The sequence below is a fragment of the Candoia aspera genome, chromosome 1 (genome assembly GCF_035149785.1).
Source record: "Candoia aspera isolate rCanAsp1 chromosome 1, rCanAsp1.hap2, whole genome shotgun sequence".
Lineage (NCBI taxonomy): Eukaryota > Metazoa > Chordata > Lepidosauria > Squamata > Boidae > Candoia > Candoia aspera.
In genome coordinates, this window is record NC_086153.1 from 14,362,985 (window position 1) to 14,384,911 (window position 21,927).

At 39.3% G+C, this 21,927-nt stretch overlaps 1 protein-coding gene across 1 annotated transcript in view; it reads left to right on the forward strand.

Moving 5' to 3' along the window:
- Positions 1-21,800, forward strand: part of UBE2G1 (ubiquitin conjugating enzyme E2 G1) — a 49,840-nt gene extending 28,040 nt beyond the window's left edge. Inside the window, exons 2-6 of the mRNA XM_063297741.1 lie at positions 7,599-7,701; positions 14,701-14,798; positions 17,065-17,243; positions 19,052-19,173; positions 20,740-21,800. Of these exons, the coding sequence (XP_063153811.1) occupies positions 7,599-7,701; positions 14,701-14,798; positions 17,065-17,243; positions 19,052-19,138 (467 nt within the window). The 3' untranslated portion in view covers positions 19,139-19,173; positions 20,740-21,800. The remainder of the gene's footprint in view (positions 1-7,598; positions 7,702-14,700; positions 14,799-17,064; positions 17,244-19,051; positions 19,174-20,739) is intronic.
- Positions 21,801-21,927: the final 127 nt, after the last annotated feature.

Below are 21,927 nucleotides of genomic sequence, written 5' to 3' on the forward strand. Positions count from 1 at the left end.
ATTAAAATTCAAAACCGTCACAATACAAAATACAGTAAAAATACAAATATAATAAAATCTACATGGCGAAAAGATCTTAATCAGTCCTTGAGTGTAATAGCCCCCTCAGAATCACTTTACGGCACTAGCCATCCCCAGGTGTAATTATTCCCCCTCCCCTTCCAAGCCTGCAGACAAAACCAGGTCTTTAATCTTTTGCGAAAGTCCAGGAGCGATTAATTAACTTACTATTAATACTCTTCCCCAGATGGTCCCATCTGCCATCTGCATGTAGTCCTTGATGTATTAGTACAGGAGTGTGGCCCTTGAAATGTAACTAGAAGACACTTCTGTTTTTGACAAGTTTCCAGCATTTTTTAATATTTTTTTTTCAAGTTATTTGTCTTTTTGGCTTCATTAAACAAATATCTATCCTAGTTTTTGGAACATTCTTTGCAGGAAGTTAGACAATGAGAAGTTTAGTCCAGAGTTGAAACAACATGTGCGTTAGGTAGTGGTTGTTAGTTAGAACGGTGTTTCTTTCCTTAGCATTCACAGTGTACTGGCAGAAGCATTGGTATGAAATGGAAGGTTACAGCTGCCAAAGCAAGTTGAAAAGTTGAGATGCCCTGCATTGCTGCTCCTGTAGCCATAAGATTTTTCCTGCTTAGTCACTTTTGTTGACTATGCTGCTTTGACTGACTTGGATTTATATTGAAGGCTCGATCACCATTAAATAAAATTAACAAAGGCAACACCGCTTGCCTGGTACGTCTCTGAACTACAGATATAACCCAAACACTATTTGTTTGTGTAATAAAGCAGCCTTTTTGTTTCCTATCTTAGATTGATTAGAGTAGTCATTATAATTGCCTACCTGCTGTGACCAGGTAGGCAGTCTGTGCACAGTTAAAACTATTTTATATTGTTCTTAATTAATAGCAGTGCTACCTTGATAGTAAATGTAAGGGCTATTGGAATAATCATTTTTGCATTTCAATTGTAATTTATTCATTTTAAATAATTATATACTGATTCTGTTTTTTTAAAGTAATTATCTTTGAGACAATGTAGAAGCAAAGTAACTGCCCAGAGTCCCTCTTTTGGGGGAGATGGACGGTAACAAAATTTGAAAAATAAATAAATGTCTTGAGATACACAGTATTTCATATTGGTGTTTCAATAATTGGAATATTCTGCTTAGTTCAAGAGCTTGTCTTACAAGGGGATGCATGCTATACGAAAATAGCATAATTTCAAAAGTTTCTAAGCTCTGGAGTTTATAGCTTCCCTGTAGGAAACTCCCAAGGATAGAGCCAAGCATTAAAGTTGTTGCTGAATTCAAGGGTGCTGTCTCCCTCTGTAGGTTAAACTTGCCAGTTTTTTTTTTAAAGCAAAACAAATTCTCAGGATTTAAATGCCCTAAGCAGACTAAAATGTGCTTTCAGTGTTGCTGACCTTACTGGAGAGGCAGAACTTGGACATATATACAGCTTCAATTACATAGCTGCTAAATTTTGCAAACCTGGAACATAGCTGTGGCATCTATTTGCGTCAGTGTCTTATTTTGCTTTTGTCCTTTAACGCAACTGTTACTCTCCCATCTAGCAAACCATAGTTCAGGCTGTTTGTATGATCCAAATGAAACTCTGTTTGTTAACAAAAAACGTTCATACTATCTGTATATGTTGTATAGGCTTCTGGGTAAATATTTTAATCTTTTTCAGGAACTGGGAGGCTTTCAATTGGATTTTCAAAATATTGGTTCACATCTTGAAAAAAATGATAGTTTCTATGCATTCTTATTCTGGCCTTTATTTGCAAACCCAGAGTATAAGCAAATAATTAAGTCAAGCTTGCTAACTAAAACAAACAGTGAGGGTCCTTGAGGCTCTTGATGTATTATAGTATAATAGCTAAGAAGTGATGGGTGGAGTTCAGGTTTACAGACTCTAGTTTCAACTAGAATCTCAAGGCCTATGAATTAGAGCCAGCTGCAAGTTAAGACAGTGGTGAGAATCAAATAAATATATAACTTCTTCCCAGATTTTGGAAAGGGAAGGGTATCCATAGAACAGTAAAACAGTCCCAATAGAAAGTATAGGTTATTTGGAAACTGGGGACGGGAGATGGGAATAAGTGTAGTGACAACCATAAATTGCTTAATTTTTCAAAATTTCAGTTGAATCTAATGTTTTGGAGATTCCTATTTCAGTGTAGTCCAAAATGAGTTAGATATTTGTGTTTCCTGAAAATGAAAACTAGCTAATCTTACAGATGTAATACTATTCTCAAAATCAGAATTTGGTCACTAAGATTAGTACAAGTGTAAGGGATTGTGGGAAAACCAAGGGACACATCATAAAATTGGAAATCTAGTCTAAGAGTAACTCCTGCCTCGCTTGGGGTGGGAGAGGTAATAGCTCGTCTTGGGGGTGGCTAGCACCATAGATCCTTCCCACTGAATAAGAACATTCCCCCTTGGGTTTGGTATTTATCTTATTCTTATTTATTGGTGTATTTATTATAATTTATATTTTATTATTTTAATTCTGGTTTTATTGTAAAGCGCCCAGAGTTTCCCTTTTTGGGGGAGATGGGCAGTAATAGAAGCTTGAAAAATAAATAAATAAATTAGAGCCAGTTTGGTGTAGTGGTTAAGACTTCAGGCTAGAAACCGGGAGACCATGAGTTCTAGTCCCACCTTAGGCACAAAGTCAACTGGGTGACCTTGGGCCAGTCTTTTCTCTCAGCCCTAGGAAGGAGGCAATGGCAAACCACTTCTGAAAAACCTTCCCAAGAAAACTGCAGGGAGTCTCCGAGAATCGGACACAATTGAATGGATTAAAAAAAAAAAGAGTAATTAGTATGTTGAGCTCCAGCTGCCATCAGCTTTGGCTAGTATGTCCAGCGGCAGACAATAATAATAGGAGGGCAACAGTTTTCTTGCAACTGAGCCTTGTTCAGCTCCTTGCTCAGCATAGTATCTCCAGCATCCCTAACAGATGGCTAACCATCCTCTAGCAAAGGATGCATACCATTTTACCATCTCCGCTGCGGGTTAAACCACTGAGCTGTCGATCGGAAGGTCGGCGGTTCGAAACCACGCGGCGGGGTGAGCTCCCATTGTTAATCCCAGCTCCTGCTCACCTAGCAGTTCGAAAACATGCAAATGTGAGTAGATCAATAGGTACCGCTTCGGCGGGAAGGTAACGGCGTTCCGTGTCGTCATGCTGGCCACATGACCCGGAAGTGTCCTATGGACAACGCCGGCTCTAAGGCTTAGAAACGGAGATGAGCACCGCCCCCTAGAGTCGGACACGACTGGACTTTACGTCAAGGGAAACCTTTACCTTTACCTTTTACCTGCTGAACACTTATTTTAGGAAATGTATCTATTTTCCTTACTATTTCTACCTATTTGTTCTTATCTTGCCTGTTGGAAAAACCAAGCAAAACTCTTCAGATTCTCTTCCCAGATTGCATATATTACCTCTTTCAACCATTTCTCACAGAAGTTTGTTTTCAGCCCAGTCATCATCCTTATGGAGCCTAAAGCTTATTTTAACTTCTTTAGTGTCTGCATATATTGCTGATTCATACTTCAGGTGGTTATTCACTAAGACACCTAGATCCTTTTCATGAATACAGCTCTAAGGTCAAGTATTTGCCTCATTTATTTATTGTATCAAAATACAAATTTTTACAGTAAATTTTGTTGGATGTCATCTTATGACCTATTTTCTAGCCGGTCAAGATCCTTGTCAGCGTTAATGTTGTTGTTTGTTTTTGTGTCATCTGCGAGCCTGATAAGCAACTTACCTACATTATCATCGAGGTAATTCTGTATCAGCACTGACACAATTATTGACAAGCACTAGTTGATTAACCATTTGTTGATTCATGTAACAGTAATAATGTCCATCCAGCCAGTTTCCAACCTTTTGTCAACAAGAATATCATGAGACACCTTGTTAAATGCTTCACTGAACTCAGGATACATTATTGGCATTGTTACAGTCTACAGACAAATGACCCTATTAAAAAAGTAATAAAGCTTGTACAGTATGATTTGTTCTTGACAAATTCATATTAGCTTCTAGTAATCAGTGCATGCTGGCTAACAAGTTAGTAGTGACTAGTCTAAAATCTCTTTCAGAATTTTGCACAGAACTGTTGCTCGACTGATGTGTAGATCCCTGGAGCCACCTTTCTTTTTTCCCAGAGGCTTGATACTGCCTATTTACTTGAAAATGTATAATCAGCTATAGATTTTAAAAACCATCAAGGGGGTTAATGTAGAAATACATGTGGGAGGTATTTCCCTCTTCTAGCTCAATTGCCCCTTCCCCAGGCCCTGGATGCTGTATAACTGGATGTCTTGGCTTTAGACTAGGCAGACCTGGCATGCACAGCTGAGACCTGACAGAGCAACTCCCTGCCCATTCTCACCTAATCTTATATTTGCCCACCAAGGTTTCAGGTGTTGCACAGCTGGAGACTCTAGAGTCAGGGAGGAGAGATAATACTGATCCTTTGTGAGAGCTTTGCTATGACCAGAGGCTCAACTCTACATGAAACAGGATGAAAATATCTTTTCCTAGTGGATCTTGGTTTCAAAATGGCAGATTTGACTGAGGAATTGAAACCCTACCCATTCTTATGTGCTTGCACTATGTCTAACACATATTAAAAGAGTGTGGGGCTTTGCCTTAGTCATGCTCACCATTTGGAAGGCAGGGAGCATCACTGAAGATGGCTCTGCTTCCACTGATTCTATAATTCCTAATGGTAGACTGTAGAAATAAGCCAAGGATATTGCTAATGCACTGCCCGCCATGCTACCCAGCAGGTTCTCTGCTTGAGCAACTAGATCTCACGGTGAGACTGGCACTTAATTCCCCCTGGCTGTTAGTTCTGGAGTCAGTATACGTTAACAGTGGGATCTGGAGTAGCTCAGGAATTCATGGCTCCCATAGCAGCCATGGACTTAATAACTGGTCCAGCTCATAAAGGATGTTGTATGCTTGATGTAGTTTTTACTTTAGATGACTTTTGTTTGTGATTAGTATTTTGTCATGGACATATCACTTCACAACCAGTTTGCAGCTCATCAGTAACACTGATCTCTACAAGGGTGGGGGACCAATTAAGGTGGTTTACCCCAGATACCTTGGACTTATTCACAATCCTGAAGGGTTTCATGGTTTACTAAGGGGGAATGGGAGATAAACAGCAGAAGCAGTGCCTTATACCAGTGGCAGAAGAAAAGGCATGGATATGATTGATATGATATGATATGAGCCCAGGTTGAAGCCTATATTGTGATAAGGGCAGTAAAAAAAAATACTTCACTTTTGTGGTGTGCATATGGAAACATTAGAGGGGTGAATAATGCTTCTTTGGGAGAGGAAAGTTGTACTTTCCACCTTGAAGGAAGTGGTGGTGCATCCCTTTTTAAAGAAGTCATCTTTTGATCCAACTTCCCCTTTCTCAGGAAGATTGTGGAGAAGGTGGTAGTATTGCATTTGTAAAGAAAACTGGATGGAGTCGATTATCCTTTCAGTCAGGATTGGCTTGAGCATGGGATGGGAGCTGCATTATAGGTACTTGCATTAATACATGTATTGAGGGAATATGAGTCTCATATGTGGCTCTCAGTGATGTTTGATACCATTAACTATGATATCCTTATGGATGCCTGCAAGAGTATAAAAAAAGGCACTGTTTTGTAGCAGTTACTAGTCAATAGGGATGAGGAAGGAGTGATTGAGTATTTAGCCACTCCTGTTTGGGGTGTCATAGGCTCAGTTCTCTCCCCTGTGTTGTATATCTCCTATATGAATGTTCCCAGAGAATTCATTTGTTGGTTCATCAGAAGGTATTATTTGCTGTTGATATCCAATTATATATCTCCAACCAGGTAAGAGATGCAGTAGATATACTTTCTCATGTTTGGAGGCTGCAAGATGGGACAAAACAAGCTGAAAATTAATCCCAGCCAGATGGAATCATTGTTTGTACAGAAACCATCCAACTTTCTAGGAGTTCACATACTGGCTCTGAGTGAAGCCTCACTTCCTCAAAGGAACAGTTCCTTTTGTTTTGGGTTCCCAGCTCCTACTAGATTATCAGGTGAAGTCCATAGCCAGGGAATCCTTTGACCAGTTTCAACTTGTGAGCTGACTATAGCCTTTTTTGGAGCAGGAGGCAGTAATGACAGTGACTTTACACCTTCATTAACTTGAGACTGAGAGCCAGCTTCGTCTAGTGGTTAAGGTTCTGGGCTAGAAACCAGGAGTCTGTGAGTTCTAGTCCCACCTGAGGCATGAAAGCTGGCTGGGTGACCTTGGGCCAGTCACTTTCTCTCAGCCCAACTTGGTGCAGCGTAGACTAGCCTCCTCGTGGTGCACCCTGGGCAGTGTGACTTGTCACGGCTAAATAGTCTACACATCTGGCTGCTGGACTTCACAAGGATTTCCCAGCAAGAAAAATAGCATGAACACCGAACTGCTATGCCATACGATCAAAACAAAACAAAACAAAACTTGAGACTGCATTACTGTAATGCCCTATACTTGGAGTTGCCTTTGAAGACTGGGAACTTCACTTAGTACAGAATGCAGCAACTTGCATGTGGATGGGTTAGAACCACTTCAGTGTAATGCCTCTTGATTGCCAGTATGTTTCTGAATATAGATCAGAGTGCTGGTATTGGATCTATACAGATGACCTTGCTTTTCTGGTGAGCATTTGGGGCTTGAGTTTTTTGTGTTGTGGGTCGTCATTAATTACGATTTGTTATGCTGTTTTAAATGGTTGCTTTATGATATAATACGTGAGCTGCTGAGTTCATGTAATTTGGGTGGGATATAAGCCGTATAGGTAAATCTGATCAGCAAAACATTTTGATCAAGCCGTAGCTAAAGCCATGTAAAATAAATACTATTTAAAATGCAAGAGAAAAAGACAGACTTCATCTGGTACATTTTTGGGTGCCAGATGAACATTCCATTGGGGAGTTTATCACTGCTGCACAACCCCCACAGAAGTTGTCATTCTACAATAGTTTTTGCCTAAGCACATGGAGAAGGGTGTTTCAAGACTTTCTCACAGGCCAGAAAGCTATCGGAACAGGTGGTTCATAGATTCCCAAATCATTTAGAGCTTTTTCCTGGCTCTAAGTAAAAAGCTTAATGTTAGAGTGACTTGAAGGACTTGTATCTGTGTGTTTTAATATTAAATTTTTGTATTTATACTTTTTAACAACAGCTTACAATCTAAAGGGTAGATGGGATTTGATTAGTACTACTGGGTCTATTAAATAGTATTAATGTGCATTATAAGAGGCAGGAAACCAGAAGCCAGTACAGTAACTTGCAGGGAGGAAGTCAGGTAGGTGATTAGGCTCTCCTTGAGTTACTTTTTTAATATGGACATTTTATTAGTCTTTTGTGAGTTTGTGGTTCTTAGAAAATCAGTAAATCAGAATCTTGAGAGTATGGCAGCGAAAAGGAATATTTCAAAATTTTCTGAAAATTCTCTTGCCTGCAAGTCATGAATGAAGCACCAAGTATGTATAAATACAACTTATACTATAACAATTTTTGTTTCAACAGAGCTCAACAAAAACCCAGTGGAAGGCTTTTCAGCAGGTTTAATAGATGACAATGATCTCTATCGATGGGAAGTTCTCATTATTGGGCCTCCAGATACACTCTAGTAAGTATTTCTAATAGTGAAGCTAAATAGCTTGTCATGTTAGCATTTACTTTTTTGTAAATCATTTTCAGGCTTTGGTTTTGCTGAAACTGATACACTTCTTGACTAAAGCATAGCTTTTGGTCTCATTTTAGGGTTTAATATAACACTTGCGTATACATCTTGAGTGTGTCAGTACTCTGTATTCTTAGGGGAACAGTATATTGGCTTGCAAGGTAGTCTCTAGATTCGAGATCCTAACTTGCATAGAATAGCATGAACGTGTTATGGTAATATATGTGAGAAAGTTATTGTTAGTGTAAAGTTATAGGGAAAGTGTGTGATAAAGGGAATAGATTAAACTATGGAATGCTTTGTATGAATATAAAGGTTAGTTACTGAATGCAGTAATCTGTATACAATAGAAGTAAAGCATACATCTGAATGCTTAACATTGGTTTGACATTGAGGAGGGAATAAGACAAGGATGTGTAATATCCTCTTGATCACTTAATGTACTTATGAATAAATGTTTGTGGTGTGTTGATTTGGGACATGAATGCTGTTGCTGGCTGAGAACCTGAATGAATTGCAAGAAATGTCAGAATGTATGATGCAGTGTGAGATATGACTATGAACATTAATGTATTAGAGACCAAAGTAGTTGTGTCCAACAAGGAAAAGGAAAAATAGAGTGAACAACTACAGGTTTTACACGAACAGTGAAAAACTAGAACATATAGATGAATTAGTACATGATAGAATATTTACTAAGATGTGGAAATGGTGATAGGTAATTGGTGGTATATGACAACGTATCTTTGTCAAAAGAACTGAAAATCTCTCTTTATAAAAATGTCTTTCTGATAAGATAAAAATAAATGGGTTCTGACTGAAAGTTGATGAATAAAAAACATGAGTAGTACAAAATAAGTGCCTTAAAATGGTTTGTTCATACATAGAGAATGAATAAAGACCAAATTGCAAAACAAATGTATGAAGAAATGGTGAATAGGTTGAAAAGAAGGAGAAGACCAAGAAAGTTTTGGTTGGATGGACCTGAAGAGATTCTCAGAAAGAGAGTTGTGAGAAGTTTAAACAACAAAAGACCAAGTATGATGCTGTGTTTAAATATAGCAGGAATAGTTTTATAAGGATTAAGAAATATGGAGCAATACAGTGAATGAGAGCCTGTTTGGTGTAATGGTTAAGGCACCAGGCTAGAAACCGGGAGACTGTGAGTTGTAGTCCCACCTTAGGTACAAAGCCAGCTGGGTGATCTTGGGCCAGTCACTCTCTCAGCCCTAGGAAGGAGGCAGTGGCAAACCACTTCCAAAAATCTTGGCAAGAAAACTGCAGGGACTTGTCCAGGCAGTCTCTAGAAGTCAATACTGACTCAAAGATACCAAAAAAAAACAAAAAATGGTGAATAGCCATTACTTTATCCAGCTCTCTCTGAAGCTTAATGAGATCCACATGCTCAAACAAATTCAGAATTGCGTATGAAATATAACATTTCTTGCTCATTTGAGAAATATTTGTTTCCAACTCAGTGGAATGTTGGAAAGAAATTGTGGAAAGTTGCTTGGGACTCTGACTGTAGGCAGGATAACTCTCCAAAAACTGAAAAGAAAGGGAGCAAATTTGGTGTGTGCGGAGAAGCTGACAAAAGAAAAAATGAATTTGAAAATGGGCCATACAGAAAAAAAAATCCAGAAAAAATCCCCAGTGTATCCCTATGGGAAAGACAGTTGGCAGCTGCATAGAATATTGCTGACTGTTCCACTCTAAGCCCCTTTCTCTTCCCTCCTGGTCACATGACACAGGGCAGAGCATATCGCCAACCCTGTACTTCCCAGTGCACATATACGCATAAAACACAGATAGACACGACATGAGAGAACAGCAGAAATGCATACATACATACATACATACAGATGCAACATATTACTTTCTAACATACAGGTAGTCCTCACTAACCGACTGCAATAGGGACTGGCAACTCCATCACTAAGCAGCATGGCTGTTAAGTGCAATATCACATGACCGTGCTGATTTACAACATCAGTTCAGGCTGCAGTCATGAAACAAATCACCCACAGTCATTAAGTGCAATGTCATGTGACTGCAACTTATGCAGCTTCCTGTCGGCTTCCCCATTGACTTCGCTTATTGGAAGCCTGCTGTGAAAGTCGCAGATGATGAACACATGACCATGGGATGCTGCAACCATCATAAATGTGTGCCAGTTGCCAAGTGCCCAAATCACAATCATGTAACTGTGGGGATGCTACAACAGCCACAACTACGAGGTGTAGTCATAAGTCTTGTTTTTCAGTGCTCTCTTAACTTTGAACAGTTGCTGAACAGGTCAATAAGCGAGAACTACCTGTAGTAGCAGCTTCTATGATTTTGCTGGTCAAAGGATAGGAAAGAATTCCAGAAACAATGCTTTGTGTGCTTTCCCTACCTTTTATTTCAAAATAAAAAGATGATTTAAAAAAATTAATATATCCACAGTTTTTAAATCAAGTTCTTGCAGGTGGTCCTTGTTTAATGATCACTTGTTCAGCAACCATTCGAACTTACAATGGCACTGAACAAGTGGTAGTTACGACCGGACCTTGTACTTACAGCCGTTGCAGCGTCCCCGCAGTCACTTGACCACAGTTTGTGACTTCCCCTGCTGACTTCCCAAAAGCAAAGTCAATGGGGAACCTGGCAGGAAGTTGAAAGTCGCAGTTAAATGAGATCCTCGCTTAACCACCTGTGCATTCCTTGTTTAATGATGGCTGCCGGAACTGACATCACTAAGCAGCATGGTCATGTTTTTCTGCAGTTTCCAGTCCCAATTAGTGTTGTTAAATGAGGACCACCTATATTTATTCCTTCCAACACAATATGTTTATGACAATATGCAAAATTGCCTTATCTGGCCATTATTTATATAATTTAGGGTGCTTAAGAATATATTTCTACAGAATAAAAACACTTCAGAAGTCCACCTTTTTCTCAGAAATAAGGCACATTCTGTTTAGTGAAGCTTATGCGGGTAATAATAAAGCTCTGAGTATAAATGCTGTCCACTGCAACCTAATATACATATACATATATACATATACTCAGAAAAAGCCCTTCAGTAGGGTTTTTTTCCCCAGAGTAATTAAATAATGCAGGATCTATGAATACTAATCATGAGCAAAATTGTAGGAACACCAGATAACTAACTTTCTCTAGAAGGCTTGAAAGGAACAAAAGATCAATGTTTGAAGCATGGAGATAGATATGATGAAGGTGTTGCATGGAGGTCAAGCTATAAAACAATTCTCTTAAGCTAAATTGTGTACATTTAAAATTAATTTTAAAACACTAAGGAGCAAATCTCATTAAACATGAGCCATACTTTTAAGTAAATTCCAAAAGCTCTCTGCTTAGTCTTCATGGGATCTACTATCATGTTACACTGTAGCGTAAGTAGGCATAAATATCGTAACACCATTTTTCACCTATTTACAGAAACTCTGCTCATATAGTCCCTTGACTATAAATTAATAATGGCTCAGAAGCTTAAATGTTGAGCTGAACATGAATTACATAAAAGTAGCGGTATATAAAGATAATGCAAATGTTCACATAAGTAGGATAGCGGGCGAAATGGAGCCTGCATCTTAGGGTTTTGTATGTATTTTTCCTGATCTTGATCATTTAGCATATTTAGCATGCTCTTGGTGCCATCCTGGGCTTCAGAAATCAAGACCTGGATTTCTAAATGTGGTTTAGTGACAAAAGTTATCCATTTTATGACTATTCCCAAAATAGAAAATGACAGGTCAATCTTTGTCTGTATATTGGCATATTAATTGGGATAAATGATGTGAGTACAGATGATAGGACCTGGTGGAAAAAATATTTTTCTAAATACACTCCTGAAGTTGATAGTGTTACTTTGTGAAAGTGCATATCTTGTTACTATTAGCCAGCTAACAAGTTCAAACATTTGTTGTAGTGCTTATTCATTTAATACCCCCTTACATACCAAATGCTGTTTTAGGCACTCTGCCAGTAAGCTTGTAGTTTCACTTAATAGAGATGATGACAGTACAAATGCAGGTGGCCCTATGACATCTTTTATGCAACAAATGTCAGACGGCATCCATAGAAACCTCACTACTTTTTTATTCCAAATGCAGGGAAGCTTTCCATTTATTTAATCTATATTACTATAGGCTGTACTGGAGATGGTCTCCAAATATTTGGTCCTGCTTTTAATCCTTACCATAAGTTTGGCCTTAAAATACATGTCTCTGTTTTTCTCCTCCTTTGCTTGGGCCACATCTGAATTTCCTTATATCACTGTGAAAAAACGTTTGAGACAGAGATCTCTGGAAGATAATTCCTCTACCTGTACCAAGCTACAGTTCTAGGAATTTAGATAGAAGGCTAAGAGGCCACGAGAGTATTCTTCCCTCACATATCTGTCCTGTTTTTAAGAACCTTGTAAATCTGTTCTGAGCCTCACTACTTTTGGAGGTACATTTGATGGGAAAGTGACAAGAGGATCTTTTCTGAACTGGCTTCCAGGGTTTGGAATACCCTGCCAAGAAAGTTTAGCCTACCTGCTTCTTTTTTTCTATTCTTCCGACAGGCAAAATATTTTTATTCAGGCAGGCCTTTGTCGCGTAAGCTTTGTCATATAGCTTCATAATTATGTGGGTTTGTTTAGTGTTCTACATCCAGTACACAGCTGTCTTTCAAAAGACAGTGCTTATTTGTTCGTGATCTATGCTATAGCTCTTCAGTCCATTTCTAGAGATTTATTTGTTTGTTCATCATATTTCTACACTGCCCATCTCAAGAAACGACGGTTTACAAGTGAAACCATTTATATGTGGTATTTGAGATATAGTATATCAGATTTGCTAGTTAGTGAAGTTACTTCCCCCTTCAGTGAGCTACCAGTCATTCAGGACTGTGACAGCATTTTTTAAAATGAGTGTATCTCTCATTGGCCTCCATTGTCCATCTGCCTGGTTGCAACATTCACTGTATGTGTATAACGACTGCCTAATTTAAGCCAAATCTCATGTGGTTTTCAGAGAGGCATTATCATTCCATTTATAGGATGCACCTTCCTTCCTACAGTAAATGGGCTTCCTGTTCACCCGTTTGTCATTCTTCTTCATGGCCTTTATGTATCACAAACTGCTCGTGATTTTCATTCTTCAAATGCTTATCTGGGCATTCACACAAATTACCCTTTCTTTTCCTTTCCTTTAAGTCTAGAGATTTGAGTACTGTGATATAAAGCTCATTCTGTGGTCACCATGGAACCAAGTTAATAGAGAGATGCTCCCTTAGCATAAACATTGTGGGGAGGGTAAAATTACTTTTTTTTTTAATGGCAAACATCTTAGTTGTAGAATAGCTTTCCCCAACTTGGATGCCTTTCAATTGTGTGAATTTCAGCTCCCAAAATACTGAGGCAGCATGGCCATTGCTAAGAGTTTTGGTAGCTGAATTTTGGTGCCTAGGTTGGGGAAGTCTGCTTTAGGTCATACCAAATTAGCTACTGCGCATGCTCAAAAACTCATATGCAAATTCAGAGGTGACTACTCAAAGTTGCAGGTAAGCAACTTACTGTTTCCTGTTTCTTGGTGGACTGTTGGGCCATTGATACTTTTCCAGTGGGTTTTTAATCTTCATGTTTAGCCATGGTTCCTTATTCATTAATTGGACTTTGTTGTTTATTCGTTTAGTCGCTTCCGACTCTTCGTGACTTCATGGACCAGCCCACGCCAGAGCTTCCTGTTGGTCGTCAACACCCCCAGCTCCCCCAGGGACGAGTCCATCACCTCTAGAATATCATCCATCCATCTTGCCCTTGGTCGGCCCCTCTTCCTTTTGCCTTCCACTCTCCCTAGCATCAGCATCTTCTCCAGGGTGTCCTGTCTTCTCATGATGTGGCCAAAGTATTTCAGTTTTGCCTTTAATATCATTCCCTCAAGTGAGCAGTCTGGCTTGATTTCCTGGAGGATGGACTGGTTGGATCTTCTTGCAGTCCAAGGCACTCTCAGAATTTTCCTCCAACACCACAGTTCAAAAGCATCGATCTTCCTTCTCTCAGCCTTCCTTATGGTCCAGCTCTCGCAGCCATATGTTACTACGGGGAACACCATTGCTTTAACTATGCGGGCCTTCGTTGTCAGTGTGATGTCTCTGCTCTTAACTATTTTATCGAGATTTGTCATTGCTCTTCTCCCAAGGATTAAGCGTCTTCTGATTTCCTGACTGCAGTCAGCATCTGCAGTAATCTTCGCACCTAGAAATACAAAGTCTTTCACTGCTTCTACATTTTCTCCCTCTATTTGCCAGTTATCAATCAAGCTGGTTGCCATAATCTTGGTTTTTTTGAGGTTTAGCTGCAAACCAGCTTTTGCACTTTCTTCTTTCACCTTCATCATAAGGCTCCTCAGTTCCTCTTCACTTTCAGCCATCATTAATTGGACTAGCAATTTAGATTATATCTTTGCCAGGATAATGAGAGTAGAAAGCTGAAAAGGAAATTGTCATTTTTTAAAAAAACTGTACATGTTTTTTATCATATGCAAGGTCTGTGTTCTTTGTAATTTTGGTAATACGTACTGTTGGTAAGAAATGCTACATAAATTTGATTTGAGGATAGTAGATTAAAGACCAGAATCTTTAACATTTATACTTTGATATAAATCCCATTTAAAATCAGTGGACTTTTGCCATATAGAGCAGAGTGATATAATTATGAAATAATGAACCTAGATTACAGTAAAAGCTTCATGGTTCTGGTTTATGACATTTCAGGATTAATTCCTACTGAGGAAGTATTGAATATATGGGAAGCAGTTTAAGGGATTAAAGCATATGGTAGCTGATCTGTTTAATCAATAATCAGTCTTCTGGATGTTGAGGTGACTGATTTCAAGCCAACAAATAACTTAAGGCTTTGACATCTTGAAAAATTGATTTTATTCTTAATTTCTTTAGCGAAGGCGGTGTCTTCAAGGCTCATCTTACTTTCCCAAAAGACTATCCTCTCAGGCCGCCAAAAATGAAATTTATCACAGAAATATGGCATCCAAATGGTAAGATATGTCTTATAAAATGTTGTTTTCTGTCTTATATTTGGAATGAATATGAATTACATTGGGAACCACTGTGGGAAATTACTAGAAAGGAATGTCAAATTTGGCTCAGAGGAATCTCTTCATGGAAATCAGGATGGATCCAGATACGCTTTTGTGAAATAAGAATGTAAAACAAAGTGGGTAGCTTTCCCACTCTGTCTTCTCCTTAATGTCCAGAATTCCCCTGAAATGATCCCCTGAAAATTGTAGGATCCATTTGAGCGCTGTGAATGTGGTGCTAGAGGAAAGGGGATTTCACAGAAATTTGAAATGAGTTTCCAAAATGTCAAGCTCAATGCACTGTCTACTGTATTATACTGTACACAAGATTAATATACTTTTTATTGAAAGAAAGCCTATTCACAGCAATTTGTTGAAGTCTAAGACTTGTGACTTCAAAAAATTTGCTTCTAGCTTCTGATTGCACACTTCAAAAATGAAAATCTCATAAATGTTTCTAGTTTATCGAACAGTTACTATGTTCAAACATACTCTGTTAGCATCCTTTTGCTTTTGGAGTTTGGCAATCAATGTAATCAGATGCATGTAGGATTTGTGTACAGTAAACCTTAAACAAAAAGTTTTGCTGGAGCACACCAAGATAAGTTTATTCCAGCCTTCTGTTTTTCCCAGTGGCCAGTCTGATTCTGAGGATGCTCACAAGCAGGCAGTGAAAGCAGTATCCCTCTTGCACAATTTCATTTGGCAATTATGTTCATTGTGTGCTTCACCTGAATATGGCGGATCCATATAGCCATTATTAATACAGGTAGTCCTCACTTAACAATAGTAATTGGGACCGGCAACTCCGTCACTAAACGATGCGGTCGTAAAACACGATGACATGTGACTGCACCGACTTATGACAGCAGCTGTGGCAGTTCTGGTTGCTGTTGTTAAGCAAATCCCCATGGTTGTTAGGCACGACATACTCTTTTCAGATATTTGTGCTGAAGGCATCACAAAATCTTGTGGCAGTAAATTCAATATGTCAATCATAATCTTAAAAAGTATTTCCTTGTGGCTACTTCAGTTTATGAAATATTATTTGTTTTCAGTATTTATACCACACTATGTATAGTATTACAATAATTTGCTCCATGTGGCATATGGGTTTTGGTGGCCTGGCATGGCTGCTGTTCTGTTGGCTTGAGCCAGCCTTTGGTGTGAGTAAAATGGGGAAAGCAGCTAAGCTCTGGCCTTGAAGGGCAGCTGTGCTGTCACAGGGGCTGATAAGCTGACCTGCCTGTGGTGAGATGTCAGGACAGCAGTCCCATTGGTCCAGCCTGGTATATAGATGTTGGAGACTAGAGCCCCAGAGGGACACCCACCTCCTCAGTTGCTGGGGGACATGCTGCTGGTCTAACCTAAAAATTGGAGAGAGAGAGGAGGAGAGGAGAGAAAAAGCCTGTACAAAATGGAGTGACAGAGTGGCTGGAGAGAAAAGTTGGAGAAGTTAAGTGTGCAGAGTGGTTGTCTGTTCCCAGTTGGAAAGGGAGAAGAAAGGTCCGGGGGTGGCTTCCTTGGAAGAAGGGAAGTGAAGACCCAGAGGGACGAGAGCTCCACCCAGGACCGGGATGGAGGAATCCAGCTGGCTGCAGGTGGCAGCATCACCCAAGACCCAAGAGGGGAAGGTGGAGATTGGCTGTTGGTGGAGAATCCCCTGGTCTCTGGGGGAAGGCTGGTCAGAAGACCCTGAGAGAGGATCTTTCCCCAACAGAGAAGCAGTAGGTGTTGGGCTTAGCAGTTCCAGGAGGAGGTCGTGCCACACTGAGTACACTACAGTAAATTCTAGCCCATTTCTTTCTTTTCACTCTCTTGTCCAGCCCAGAAATGGGAGAGGGAGAGAAAGTAGGAGGAAGCAGGAGGGGGGGATCGTCTCTGGGAGGGAGACTTAAGAGGAAACCTGACAGTGGGTGAACAGCAATATTGTGTTGTATGTACCTGTTGTAAATACCTGCTCTAAATAATGTCACTGTCAATTGAAAAAAGCATAAAAGCGTTCACTGTCATGTTTTTCTCTGTCAGTTACCACCCTTGCAAAACAATACACCTCCAGTTCAGAAAAGAACCTCATCACACTGTGACACTCCATAATAGTAGCATGATGGGTTTGAGGGTCATCTCTGAGAACTAGCCCCCCTGCTCATCTTGGCACTGTTATCTGAAATATCTTTGCTATTACACTATGCTTCTGAATGATTTTCCCCTTCTTTCTTGGTAGTTGACAAAAATGGTGATGTCTGTATTTCCATCCTTCATGAACCTGGTGAAGACAAGTATGGCTATGAGAAACCTGAAGAACGCTGGCTTCCCATTCATACAGTGGAAACCATAATGATTAGTGTAATTTCTATGCTGGCAGATCCCAACGGCGATTCTCCTGCTAACGTTGATGCAGCGGTATGACTCTTGTAAATAAATGTTTTCTTACCCTTGCTGAAAGAAATTAGGAATTAGTTTGGGTCCTTGACTAGCGGGTTTCTTCTGTAATAAATATTCTCTTAATAAAAGAGACAGGGCTTGCACTAAAATAGTGTGTTAATGGTGTTAATCTAACAGAACAAAATTGCCGCAGTGTCTTGCTATCCATGTTTTGAGAGGATCAGTTCATTCCTCAATATTCAGAAAACATTAAAAATATGATTGTTGAATGAGGAAACCTTCCATGGATACAGGGATGCATATGTAATTGTCATAGTTTATTCTTTGAGCAACAGAGAATTGCTGCTTGGCCAATAAAGTATAAATGAGTGCTTCTTGGGTTCAGGTGGCGTTCTTGGGAAGAACTTTGAATACCTGTCACTTGGGCAGTAGAATATAATGTATGGCTGGTGAAATTGGGTTCAAAACTGGTCAGCAAATTAAATTTCATTGTTAAGCTTTGCTGTTTTAGATAAGTAGGTAGATAGATTGATTGACTGATTTTGACACAGACTAGTGATATAACCATGATAGGTAACTAAGCGATGTTGATGTCCTGCCTCAGCATCTGGAGGCTGTAGGGGACTGGATGGGGAACAAAGGCTCTGGCTCAACCCTGGCAAGACTGAGTGGCTTTGGGTTTGGGAGTATTCTGGATCTGGGAACTTGCCATCTTTGCTGCTGGATGGGGTGGCACTGCCCCAAACAGACCTTGGTGCTCAATCTGGGGGTCCTTCTGAACTCATAACTCCTGCTCAAGGAGCAGGTGGCAGTCATGGCTAGAAAGGCCCTTGCATAACTTTGTGCTGTGTGCCAGTTGTGCCTGTTCCTGGATCGGAAGGTTCTACTCTCAGTCATTCATGCCCTGGTCACCTCCTGATTGGATTACTGTAATGCGCTCTACATGGGGCTGCCTTTGAAGAGTATCTGGAAGCTTTCGCTGATGCAAAAGGCGGTGGCATGGGCAGTTGTGTGTGCTTCTAGAACAGCACATGTTACACCTCTGTTCTGCAAGCTGCATTCATTGCCAGTTTGCTTCCAGGTCCAATTCAAGGTGCTGGTTATGACCTTTAAAGCCCTATATCGCTTGGCACCAGCTTATCTGAGAGACCACCTCTCCTTGGTTACATCTACCCATCCCATCAGGTCTGGCAGGAGAGGCATGTTGCGGGTCCTGTCAGCCAAAATCTTTGTTTGGTGGGACCCAAGAAGAGGCCTTTTCTGCCATACCACCCTCTGGAACATCATTCCCCCCAAGGTAAAATTGGCCCCAACCCTATTGGCCTTCTGGAAGGACGTTAAAACTTGATTCTGCCCTCGGTCCTGTGGATCCCATGGAAGTGCGGAGCCCATTAACTGGCTGTATTGTATGTAAATTTAGAATGCACTCTCCCCGTCTTTTGTTATTACAGCTTTTAACTGTTTTAACTGTATTTTAATGGTTTTGTGTTTTTATTTGTGTTCGCTACCCAGAGTTACAAGCCTGAGGTGGCTAGCTATATAAATTTAATAAAATAAATAAATAACCAGATAGAACTCTGGGTACAGAATAATCTCAACAGAAAATATATATATTTGTTCAAGATGGAATTGCAAATTATGCTTCCTATGAAGTTCCTCAGCAAGCTACAAATTAAATGTATGCTTAATCTGAAATGTCTGCTAAAATGACACATACTACTTTATTTTCTTAAACAATATAAGCAAATAATAGGTATTTTTCTCAGAGGGTTGGAGAGAGAATGCATATCTTAGAGAGTTTTCAATATCTGTATTTTAATTTACAGAAAGAATGGAGGGAAGATAGAAATGGAGAATTTAAAAGAAAAGTTGCCCGCTGTGTAAGAAAAAGCCAAGAAACTGCTTTTGAGTGACACTTAATTCAGTTAGTAGCTTCACTTTTTTCAGGGTAAGTAATTTAACTAACAGACAATTCCAGTTATAACGGGAAATACTGCAAGGTAGCATCATAAATATTACCTTTATATGCTGAGTGTTCCCCAGACAACAAGGAAAGATTGACCTCATACTTATATGGGAAACCTCTGGGCCATCAGGGCCACTACTTCACTGGGCAGCTAAGTGCAGGAAACAAGCAGCTTCAGGTCACTCTGAGCATTTAGAAACTGTTCCCAGGAAGTGTGTTTTCTTCCTGCCTTTCATTTGAAGTGGAAATAATTTGAAGCAGTGAGTCTCTTGGGCTGCATAATAGTGGATGAATCTTTATTCTACAGAAGATTTTCCCCCCATTCTGTAATAGCAGTATTTCCTCTGTGTTTTGCTTTTGCTTTTTGAGTGGACTTGATTTTCTTCCCACATAGTACTACAGCAGAATCTACTAATACTTGACACTATGATATATATCAATTCAGCTTGCTTTGGTGTAGGAACCCCAGTTAAAATAGAATGTTAAGAAGAATCAAGGTGATATAAATGTTAGACTTCATGTTACAGCCTAGTCTAAATCCCTGTTGCATAAAAGCTCCTTGGGGCCATGGGTTGCAGGTAATTCTTTTATTAGAAGAAACCCAAAGGACAAAAAAGAAACATGTATATTAAAACATCTGAGGATACTCAACTGCTGGTTTCATATTTGAGAGAGAAAAGTTGTGGTATTGGAATGTTCAGGAATTGAATTAGCGCACTGGTGCTACACCTTTCAGAAGTTAAGTGAATGTGGAACTAGCCAATCTCATGGATCAGATTCCACTGTTGTTCCATATAAGAGCTGATTATACTAGGACTTCTACAAAACTATAATGTTTGGAGTGTTAACTTTTCCATAGAAACCTCTTTGTCTAATATTATACCTCCAATGTTGTAGAAGCCCATTTGCTTTATCTAATTCTCAGTGAGAGAATAGGCTACATTTGTCTGCATAGCAGTAGTTGTAAGCTCTAATGGTAATCTTGCAGCTGATGTTTTTTTTTAAATCAAGATATTGGCACTTGACTCTGAAAACTATAAAATTTAGATTTAGAATTACGTGTAATGGTATGTGGGAATGACTGTGGGAGACAGGAGGAAGAGCTGCAGCCTAGACAACTGTCATGCAAAAGGTATCTCAGCCCATCTCAGAAGGAAAAGGGATACATTTCACTAGTGCAATACTTCAGCTTATTGCATGAATAGTCAAGCGAGCAAAAGTGCTTTTAATTGCATGTTTTAAATGGAGCTCGCAAATGGACTTTTATGTCAGTGCAACTACTATAGTTTTATAAATTAGCAGTTAAAAGTTCACATGTCCTCTCTAAATATTTAACTACAAAGGGTGCTTAGTGAACTAGAGCAGCCCAGGGGTAAATGAATTAGAACTCTGAACAGCAGTTCAGATGCTGATCATGGATGTTAACTGTCTAATAAAAACATTCTGGGAATTCTCATGTTAATATATTTTGTAAGTACTGAATATTTATGAAGATACATATGAAATCTAGATCTCATGGCTGATGGTTTTCTTTTCTTTTGTCTGTAGGTTTCCAATTGAGGAATATGGCACTGTTTTTCCTGCACTCTACCCACCTATTGCTGGACTTCTGTTTATACCAAGTTGGCAGACACTGGCAGGAACTGGGCTGCAATAAAACATGGCAGTTATTAATGCTGACAAGGAGTCTAACAAGTGCCAACAAAGATTTGTGCATTTTGAAAACTAATGGAACTGCTTTAACCTTCAGGAAGAATTGTAAAGATGTGTACATAGCACAACATGATCCGGATAATATATATACTGTTCATGTACATCCACAAATACACATTGTACCAAATAATGCTGTCCTGTAGTTAGAATAAGAATCGTGTAAATTCTAAAGATTTTTAGCAGGTTCTTTTCTTCTCCACTCCAATTCATGGGGTTCTTTTCTTATGAGTCTTTAAAATTTCTCATGAAGCATGTTGGACTAAAACAAATTAGGATTAAAAAAATTCCATTTTAACTTTTCTTTTCAGCCATTAAAGCTTCATTAAAAATCTCACTTTAATAAAAAATTTAATACCTTCGTAACTTCCTTCCCCTCAACTTTTTTTGGGAGTACATTAATAAAACATTGAGATCTGTTATTTGATTCTAATGATGACTTGAGCATTGTCATTGGGTGATGCATTTATTCCCCTTATGTTTTTACCTAGCTGCGCTCATCTTTTGGCTTGGATGCAGCAATAAGATTTACAGCCATGGATTACGCTTGAGCCTACTAGTTGTTCCCAAAAGGGCTGAGAGCATTTGCTTTGAAAGCGGTCAACTATGTAAGTTTGCCCAATATAGGTTGAACCGCTTTTTTATTTCTTGCCTGATTTGAAGTTGGATAAATAAAAGCATGCAGAGCTATAGACTTCAAGTGAGTTCTGGTTTTGCTATCATATACTCTCCCCATCTCCCCTCTTCTTTTTCCTCCTCCTTTTTGCATTCTGATCCCATACAGATTTTTCTCACTTAATGTATAAAGAGAAATTGCAATGTATATTTTCATGTAACTTGATTTTGGAATTCTGTCACCTTCTGTAGTGAGTTCTTCCAAAATATAAATTTTTCCAATAGTTTTGTGTCAAGTTGGCTGTCTGCACCATAAAAAATAAGAACACATTTTCAGAGAGCCTTAACTGATTTTGATTGTAAACCCTTGTCAATGCGTATTGACAAATTCTGTGTGTTCCATATAGCTGG